Consider the following 10,517-nt stretch of genomic DNA (forward strand, 5'->3'; position numbering starts at 1 on the left):
GCTAAGTGCGCTAAATACGCAGACAACCGGATGGCATCCCTATGATTAAGTGGTGCCCTTCGTAGTACCCCAAACGACGAGCTGAACGCTATGTTGAGCCTTCCTAGTCTTCCTAGAATTAGCTGGCATTGAACGGGCTAAAATAGCTGCGGTTCGGTTGAGAGACACTGGACAACTGAAATCACATGCCAGAATTCGCGAGCAAGACAAATCAATTCCAAACAAAACGGACCTATTTAAACCAATAGATTTTAACTGCATCCCCTTTGAAATCCTGCTCCCAAGTAGACAAGACTGGGAGCAAGGTCAGCCAAGGCCCACAGAAGCACTTAGCATATACACTGACGGCTCAAAAATAGATAGCCACTTTGGCGGTGGTATATATTCTGATCAACTCAACATTAGCTCTATCTACGCGACAAACACTGTCATACAATATTAAACTGTCGCAGATCTCTGCACGAGATGGCTCCGAAGTATAGCATCAACCTGATATGGGTTCCCGGTCACCGAAACATCGCAGGCAACTGTACAGCTAACGAGCTGGCAAGACTGGGCACTTCCATACCCCTTCTACCGGATAAGGAGAACATGGGTTTGCCGATGACTACCTGTCAGGTAAATATAAAAAAAAAAAAACAAAAATAAAAGGCCAGCGAATCTAGCATGGCAGAATGTAAGACTGCCGCATTCGCCAAACATGGCCCATTTTAGTATCGAAACGTCGAAATTACTAATAGCCTGATTCCATTGCCGCATTAGTGGACTTTTTAAATGTGCCTGATTTCATTGGCGCATTAGCATTTAGCTAATCCTACTCCGACATGTTAGTGGCACGAACAGCTGATCTGGGTTGTTTACTTTTGAATTTTGGCAAATCCAAAAGAAATTAATTAAAATTGATGAACATGAGTGAGTTTACTAAACTCTGTAATCCTCAGCAGGACATCCATAATGCGACCGAGACATTTGCCAACTTGGACAACAAGGAAGAGAAGCTGATTACGTTGTTATGTCGGGTTTGCAATGGAGACCCCCACAGTTTCTAAAACGGCAAGGATACCCTTATATGTGGGAGTTATTTTATGCCAGAGATCCAGCAGTAATGCACTGTGGTACTGCGAGCAGAATTTGCAGCGTGTGCTCTAGGTTTCAGTCATTTTTATACAAACTAGATTTTGTATTCAAAAGACATCAAAAATTGCGCCAACCATGCATATAGAAAACAGCTGTTGTAGTGGTGGCACGAACAAAATATCGTTGAACATCGGTATTTTCCGGTTTTTTTTCCTAAAAACGTTCGGAGCGAATGGTTTTTAATCGCATTTAATAATAACATTTATATTAAATGCGGCATTAAGCTTTATGGGATTCCCTGTGTAAATAAATGCGCATTAGGCTAAATGCGTTTTAATGCGCCAATGGAATCAGGCTATAAGACTCAATAATAATACGGGTACTCACAGGATTTCTGCAGAAGCTGGATGGACGAGGAGGAAGAGGAAACGGTGTGTAACGAACTGATTTTCTTGCTTTATCTGCTCGCTACGAATATCGTGCGGCTAGCTCAGAAGTGTTCGTCCCACCGAATTTATTTGAACGTGACCGCCCTATTGATCAGTGAAAACGCACAGAAAGATTGGGAGTATACAAGGATCTTGTATTCGCCGACTTGACCCCCGGGCTGGGTTTTGTATTGATAATGTAGAAATATGCTCCGCCGTCGGTTCCTTTCCACGTTGAACGGCTCGCTGGGTGATGGGAAGTGATGTCTCCCTCGCCGGCTTTGCTCGCGATGCCTTCTGCTGCCTTTGGCTCGGCGGGGTTACAGGGCTTAGGGATGCGTTACCGTTCTCAGACTAGGGTGAACAGGCACTGTGCTCTCAAGGCGTACGCCTTTCGCAGCCGCAGCCTCCTGTCCCTTGCTCTGTCCCGGCCGGTCGTACCGGACGTAAGCTCAGTTTCTACCCGAGAACGCAGTCCTGGGTCAAACGCCAGGTTCTAGACGAACGCTTCCACATTAAACTCCTTGCCGCAGACTTTAGAATTCGACGTATCTGATGCTCTCACGGTGCTCGTTGTTCGTCGTCCTGAGGGTCCTTGTTGTCCTTGCTTTGCCTCCGGATGTAGCGACTGGATCCGCTCCTTGTTGGCGTAGCGCTCACGATTCGGTAAGCTGCCGTTCTGGGACTCTAGCGGTGAACTGCTGTGATCTCAAGGCCTACGCCTTTCGAGACACTTGTTGACTGGTAGAAAACGGCTGATCCAGCTTCTTGCGCTCGGCCTGCTTATATAGGCCTGTGTTTTCCGCTAGTTATCTGCGTCTCCTTACCTGGTCCAAAGGTTACGGTTTTACCGTTCGACCTTTCCCCCCCTGCGCAAGGCACCAATATAAGGGTCCGAAGTCCGGTGCCGTCCCCTTATTTCCTTCTGCACACGGCCCATATCTGCTCTCTTTTATTGCCGTCTATCTCTGACCCTCCTTGTCCTTGTCTGGTGCTCAGGGCACCACTCTCTCGCCGCACTACCGTTACTACGTGCGAATTCGCCGCGTAACTGATAACTGGTAGGCCACTGCTTGCATGCTTTTACTCTGCTTGCTTTTTAACTTGTGGGGAGTTATTCAACTCCTCACATTTTCCCCTTACTTCGGAACCGAAAAAGAGACTCGTTGTTCTCTCTGCCTTCACATTCTGTTATCCTTCCTTCGACGTGTCTTCTCCTCGTACTTGTCCTCCTTCACTTGTAGCCTTCTAGCCGACTCGTTCTTCCAGATGGTTCCCACGACACTCACAGCTCGTTCTTGAGTTCCACAGTGCCGATCCTCCTTCCAGAGTTTAAATCTCCCGCCCCAGACGTTTCCCCATAGCGTTTTGAATTCCCGCCCCAGACGTTTCTCGATTTCCGTGTTTAGTCCTCTACGCAGAGCCGATAGTTCTTCAGCTGCTATCGATTCCGTGAAATAGTGTGGCGTTGCCCCCGGTGTTATCGATATTCTCCAGTGTGACTCTCCGTTGTATGGTCACTCTCCGCCAAGCCGATCGGTCTTAAGCTGCTTTCGGCTCCGTGACCTAGCATGGCGTTGCCACCCGATGTTATCGATGTTTCCCAGTGTGACTCTCCGTGTGCCGATATTTCCATTATTTTCTGCCCACCGATCGACACTATCGTCCAGTGCCAATCGGTCGCTATAAATCGAAGCGCCCCCATCCTTTGTTTATGGTGTATTCGCACAATGATATGGTTTACGTATTGTCTCTTTCCTTCAAAGCTTGGCCCAGGATTGCAGGTTTGACCTTACCTGCCCTTGGGGCCGGGGTCAATGACCCTGCTAGGTTCATCAATCTCTTGCGGCGTTCTGCATTTAGTTGGCAAGTGGTTTGTTTCCCTGTACATCTCTTATTTCAGATTGCCGGCTCAGCTGTAGTGCATTTTGTGTGTTTTTTTTCTTTCTAATTGTGGCCGTTTATGTGTGTGTGAGTCATTTTCCTGTTTTTCCGGTTTGGCATGCTACGGTAAAGCTCTCGAGCTGTACCGTCTCCCATCTTTCCTCGGTGTCCACGCCAAGGAGGGGCCACTGTCGAAATTATTCGTTAACAGTCGAGAGCAGTTATGTCCAGATGAACTCTCATCTCGCTCTCGGTCTGTTAACAGTCTCCACCCCCGCTCTCCTAGCATTAGATTTAAGTAGAGTTAAGGAGTTATAATTTCAAAGCCACTAAGTGATGTTGTACAAGTTAAGTGAAGCAAGTTATATGAAATAAAAATTCACATTTGCGAAAAAAGAACCCAACGAGTCGCCATTTCCATCAGCATCCTCCAAGGGCAGAAATCCGCCACCCCCCAGCTTTTCATTTTTTGGTTCTTCGGCCGGATCGATCTGCATTTCCCAGCGGCACCGGTGGATTTTCTTCAATTTCAAGAACAAAAAGATAAGTACGATTTTTACTATTTCCAACCCATCGCCATTTTGGGACTCCACGGTTTTCTTTTTTTCCATTTCAATTTTTTATGTACATATTCACATACGTACATTGCAGAAACATATTTGCATACGTACATTCCAGAAACATATTTGCACACGTACATTCCAGAAACATATTTACATACGTACATTTCCGAAAATATATCCTTATTCTAGCATGCCCATAGGGGATAAGAAAAGTTTGAAGACAACCCCGCGGGTAAGCTTAGAGCGACCACGATCAGCGTCCCCTCGTGTGTCTCAGGGTAAACAAGAACCCAAAGCGTTGATTTCCAAAGCAAAAAGCGACAGCTCCTTAAACGCTCCTGTAGTTCCACAAATAAAAGTCACGCGATCCAGCGTAAAGATGGCCCAACGCGACGCAGTTTTAGACAAATTTATTTCGATCTCTGACCGTCTGAGCACATTTGAAGCCAGAATAAACGTTTCAGGGGCTTCAGATCCTTCGGTCCACACGTGCCAAGTTCGACGTGATCAAATCAAGGCATTATGGGACAGGGTAGAGAACGAGTACGAAGTATGTTCAGACGCAATTCTTGCGGGGGGCGGGGAGGCGCATGCAATGTTAGATCTTCTGCAAGCCAAATATGAGCATTGCTATGAAGTTTACGAATCCTGTACCGCGAAACTCAGTGAACAAATTGAGCGAGTGAAAACTCAAACGGCCAACGCCAATTCCAACACCCTGCCCATTCCGTTTTCGTCCGGTTGCCGACTACCGCCATGCGACACTGAGGTTTTCGAAGGAGACTATTTGAAATGGCCAACATTTAGGGATCTTTTTACCGCAGTTTATGTCAACAATCATAGGTTGACAGCGGTCGAAAAACTTTTCCATCTCAACGCTAAAACTAGCGGCGAGGCTAAGGCAATCGTATCCAAATCCCCTCTTACAAATGAGGGTTTCGATTCAGCTTAGGAAGCACTTCGAGACCGTTTCGAAAATAAGAGACTGCTAGTAAATAGCCAACTCAAACTGCTTTTTAATTTGGGTTCCGTAAATCCCGAATCTGGCCAGGCACTGAAAGACCTACAGAGCACAATCCAAGGGTGTTTGATAGCGCTGGCTCATTCCAACATTTCCACAGAGAACTGGGACTGTCTCCTGGTATTCCTGTGCGCCAGTAGATTGCCGAAACTGACCCTTTCCTTATGGGAGCAGTCCCTTTCATCCAAGTCCGACATTCCGACCTGGGATGAAATGAACACGTTTCTTAGCGAACGATACCGAACGCTAGAGGCGATTGAGGAGATGAAACCCAGCCACAGCAATCACTCTACCGCTAAGAGTCAACCCGTTCCCAGGAAGCTCAACTCTTTCGAAGCAAAGGTAGTTACTAAACCAAAGAATTGCGACCTGTGCTCAAAAGAGAGTCATCCAGTGCGCTTATGCCAGCGTTTTCTCCAGATGTCTGTGAATGCGCAAACAATCTACATCAAAAAAAAACAGCTTTGCCTAAATTGCTTCGCAAAGGACACCAGCTACGTGACTGTACTAGCACTCACAGCTGTTTCACATGCCGAGCTCGGCATCATACACTGTTGCATAAAGGCAACCCCATTTCCCGTGGGTCAACTTCCGCAAGTAGTTCGTCTGCAAGCCCTCAAAATCCAGCGGTGCAAGGGGCCGCCACCGGTCTAGAAAATCCGCCCAGTGTGCAGAACTATTTCGCAACCGGTGCTAGAGCGGTTTTGCTAGGCACGGCTATTATTGATATATGCCACTTGGGAACGAACTACAGGGCTCGTGCTCTAATAGACTCGGGTTCTGAGGCAACGTTTATTTCGGAACGCCTGTTCAATCTGATTAAGCTGCCATTCCGCCTTATCCAAGCCCAAGTTTCGGGCTTAAATCAAACCGTTTCCGCTCAGGCGACCAAGCTCTGCCATTTTTCTATTCGAGCCCCTAATAAGCCAGGCCTTCAGCTAGAAACCACAGCTTACGTCTTGCCCAAACTGGCTGGAATGCTTCCGTCGTACCCAATTCCACGAGATGCGCTGGTTGATTTACCGGCCATCCCCCTCGCAGATCCAACATTTTTAGAGAGTTCCCAGATAGATGTTCTGATCGGAGCCGACATTTTACCGTCCGTGTGGCTGAGCGGCACGCGCACCAACATTTGCGGCTCTCTGCTAGGACAGGAGACTATTTTCGGCTGGGTGCTTACCGGCCCAGTGTCCAATGCATCAGTCCAAAAGCGGGTAGCAGCTTTCACGACCCAGATAACCGAAACAAGTGACAGGGTCTTAGAAAAACTTCTCACTAAGTTTTGGGAGGTGGAGAATATACCAACAAGGAGGGTAAAGGAATCCGATTCCTATTGCGAGGGCAATTTTCTCCAAACCACCACTAGAGACGCAAGCGGGAAATACGTGGTAACGTTACCGTTTTGCGAACCCGAAAATTTCGGATCCAAATTGGGGCACTCGCGATCCATTGCCCTAGCTCAGCTTCTTAGGAACGAAAACCGTTTAAAAAGAGACTTTCCACTAAAAGAGCAATATGACTCAGTCATTCAAGAGTATTTGGATCTGGGTCACATGAGAGAAGTTCCCCCGTCTTACGATACTCCAAACTATTATCTTCCACACCATGCTATGATCAAACCCGAGAGCACCACCACTAAACTACGCGTGGTATTCAATGCTTATAGCCCTTCAGCAAATGGGACAAGCTTGAACGATATTCTTCATGCTGGTCCAGTCCTACAATCTGATTTAACCATTCAGATCTTGAAGTGGCGTTATTTCCAGTACGTGTACCGTCAAATCTGGGTCGATCCCAAGCACACGCCGTTCCAAAGAATTTTATTCCGAAACAAAGAAGGAGAAGTAAGCGATTTCGAACTAAAAACCGTCACCTTTGGTGTCAACTGTGCACCGTTTCTGGCACTTCGCGTACTCCAACAATTGGCAGACGACGTAGAAACGGAGTTTCCAAAAGCAACCAATATTATTCGGCATTTTATGTACGTAGACGATGTTCTGGCAGGGGCCAATTGCATACAAGAGGCTCGACTTGCTATCCGCGAGCTTTGCCACGCTTTTAACCTTGCCGGGTTCCCGTTGAGAAAGTGGACAGCGAATCAGAATAGCATACTCGAAGATATCCCTAACGAGCACCTACTCCACGATGACTTTCGCGATCTCAATTCCGAAAGCACTACCAAAGCACTTGGGGTTCGGTGGAATGCGACCTCGGACGAGTTCTATTTTGTTCCACCGCTAGTTTCGATTGAATCTACGTATACCAAGAGAGAGGTTCTTTCCCAGATCGCGAAACTTTTTGACCCCGCGGGATGGCTGTCCCCGTTTATTGTCCGCTCAAAAATCTTTATGCAAGAAATTTGGTTGCAAGAGTTGGGCTGGGATGAAAATATCCCCACAGAAATGAATCAAAGATGGCAAGAGTTTTTGCGCAGCTATTCCGAGCTCAAGCAAATCCGTATTCCTAGATGGGTTGGGTTCCAGCCAGAGGTGAAGGTCGAGCATCATGGGTTTTGTGATGTGTCGCAGAAGGCATATGGGGCCGCAATATACTTGCGGGTTGAAGTAGGACATAATATTATGACACATCTGCTTACCGCCAAGACCCGAGTCGCACCCGTTAAAACGGTATCCCTTCCACGACTCGAACTGTGTGGGGCCTTGCTGTTGTCAGAAATGATCGCAGCTATCCTTCCGAATATGCCAATTTCCAATTCCGACATTTTCTGCTGGACTGATTCCACCATCGTCCTCGCATGGTTGAACAAACCGGCATGCCAATGGGCCACGTTTGTAGCCAACCGAGTGACCAAGATTACTCAGGTGAAGAGCGCTGAGCATTGGGCGCATGTGCGATCTGAGCACAATTCCGCGGACCTAGCCAGCCGAGGAGTTTCGCTGCAGGATCTGGTTCATAGCCAACTCTGGTGGAAAGGACCGGCCAAAAGGCCAGTGGCCAACACAGGGGCTTGCGACTCCAGTTACAGACTTAGAGCAGCGTGCTGTGAAGGTCAATTTGGCAAAGGCCCTATACGACGATTTTCTGGAACGATTCTCCAAATTGGACAAGGCTCTGCGGGTCCTTGCGTACGTGTTACGGTTCACTCTACGCTGCCGCAAGATGCCGAGGGGCCCAGCTGACCGGCCTACAAAGGAGGAGGTCCGAGAAGCTGAAAGAGCCCTTATTCTATATGCTCAACGTGAGGAATATACCCAAGAGCTTAAATTCCTAAACGATAAGTGTCCAATTCCAGTGTCCAGCCCGATAGCCAACCTGTTTCCATTCCTAGACCAGCACGGCCTGTTAAGAGCATGTGGTCGCATTACTGCCTCAACAGCACTTCAGTATGACGAGCGCCATCCTATTATACTGCCATATAACTGTAGGCTTTCTCGTCTGCTCGTCCTTTTTTCACACCAGATTTCCCTGCATGGCGGCAACCAACTAGTGGTACGCCTCATTCGATCGAAGTATTGGATTCCTAAACTCAAGAATCTGGTAAAAGCTGTGCTAAACTCCTGTAAGGTGTGTACTATTTACAAGAAGAAATTACAGACGCAATTAATGGGCGATCTTCCGACCGATCGAGTTTCCTTTTCCAGGCCTTTTACATATACTGGCATTGATTATGCAGGCCCATTTGAAATAAAAAACTATACAGGCAGAGCATGCCTCATTACCAAGGGATATGTTTGCGTGTTTGTATGTTTCTCCACAAAGGCGATCCATTTAGAGCTTACTTCCGACCTCACAACCGAGAAGTTCCTCGCAGCCTTTGCCCGATTCGTAGCGAGGAGGGGTTGTCCTCAGCGGGTTCATTCGGATAATGGCAAAACCTTTGTGGGGGCAGCGACTCTACTTTCGCGTGATTTTATGCAAGCGATCAAGGAGTCTGTGACTGATGCCTATAGCCATCAGGGACTTTTGTGGCGTTTCATTCCACCAGGAGCTCCACATATGAGAGGACTATGGGAGGCTGGAGTGAAAAGCTTTAAAACACTTTTCTACAAATCGACGTCAAGTCGGAAGTATACGTTTGAAGAGCTCTCTACCCTTCTTGCCAAAGTTGAAGCGTGCCTTAATTCCAGGCCACTGTCTCCCATGCCGAAAATCCTTCTGATTTGTTGGCGTTAACGCCAGGCCACTTTCTGATTGGGGGTCCGTTGCTTTCCACAGCTGAACCCGAAATTAAGGGCGATGCTAAGTCGATTATAAATCGCTGGCAACATTTAAAGGCCCTGCATCAGCAGTTCAGTGCGCGATGGAAAGAGGAATATTTAAAGGAACTGCACAAGCGCAATAAGTGGCAGAATCCGTCCAAAGATATACAAGTCGATGATATGGTGGTCGTCAAAGAAGACAATATGCCATCAAACGACTGGCGGCTCGGCAGAGTTGTATCTGTCTTTCCAGGGGCCGATAGTAGAGTTCGCGTAGTAGAAATCCGTACCGCTCGAGGAATTATTAAACGTCCCGTCCATAAGCTAGTACTTCTTCCTATGGAGGCCAAGGCAGCCTCAGTACTTCCAAAATAGTGCCTTCTGTCCTCATGCTCCAAAATTCGTTCACGATTGACACTAAATGTACTTATCATTTATTTATTTTTTATATATTAAAGCATTAAAACCATGGCTCCACGACCTCGCAGCGCCCAAACTCTGGACGACAGACGTTCCCGAGGTACTCGATTCTACCGCTGCCGAGTCTGTCGGGGAATCCATCCGCTACGGAAATGCAACAGGTTTCTGAGGCTCAGTACTGAGAAGCGGCTACGCGCCGTTATCATTAACAAATACTGCGCTAATTGCCTGGCACATCAGCACTCCGAAGAAGTATGTCGCAGCGGAGACACGTGCAAAAAATGTGGGCAGGACCACCACACGTTGCTCCATATGCGCGAGTCTTCCAGTTCGCGACGCCAGTCAATTTCTCCAGTGCGACCTTCGGTAACTGCATCACGACCATCAGCTTCCGGCTCACGCTCTCGGGGTCCAACACCCAGCTCGCGGAATCGTTCCCGGCATTCCGACCAGGCCGAAGCGCCAACTGCAGCTCCATCTGTGGGGTCTCTGTTGCAGCATCGGAGTGTGCAAATCATCCCGACGGCCATCGTGGTTCTCGACACAGGAACCAATAAATACGAGACGGGTGCCCTGATCGACCCGTGCTCCCCGGTGAGCACCATTGATAGATCGCTCGCTGCGGCGTTCCGGCTCCCCACGACAAGCGTCGGAGACGAGACGGTCTGTTCGGCGACGATAAGGTCGCGAACAGGCACCTTCAAAATCGACGTGGTGCTCAAGGTCAGCCCCAACTTCTCCACTCGCACTCCAATCCGTGCACTAGCCGACGATGTTCGCGCTAGGTTTAATGATATCCGTCTTGCTGATGAACAGTTTCATCGCCCGGCGACGATATCCCTGGTGTTGGGCTCTGACGTCTATCGTGATGTCATCCAACCCGGGTTCATAAATCTGGATGAGGGGCTGCCTGTCGCACAAAGCACTGTGTTCGGCTGGATTGTCTCGGGATCCTGTAGACAAT

At 48.1% G+C, this 10,517-nt stretch overlaps 1 protein-coding gene across 1 annotated transcript; it reads left to right on the plus strand.

Annotated features, from left to right (window-relative positions):
* Positions 1 to 465: 465 nt before the first annotated feature.
* Positions 466 to 9,508, plus strand: LOC128264311 (uncharacterized). Its single transcript, XM_052999723.1, has 5 exons — positions 466 to 618; positions 5,004 to 5,526; positions 5,601 to 7,795; positions 7,854 to 8,498; positions 9,062 to 9,508. Exons 1-5 carry the CDS (start codon positions 466 to 468, stop codon positions 9,506 to 9,508), a joined length of 3,963 nt encoding a protein of 1,320 aa, XP_052855683.1.
* The last annotated feature ends 1,009 nt before the right edge of the window (positions 9,509 to 10,517 follow it).

This window comes from Drosophila gunungcola, unplaced genomic scaffold (genome assembly GCF_025200985.1).
Source record: "Drosophila gunungcola strain Sukarami unplaced genomic scaffold, Dgunungcola_SK_2 000065F, whole genome shotgun sequence".
NCBI lineage: Eukaryota > Metazoa > Arthropoda > Insecta > Diptera > Drosophilidae > Drosophila > Drosophila gunungcola.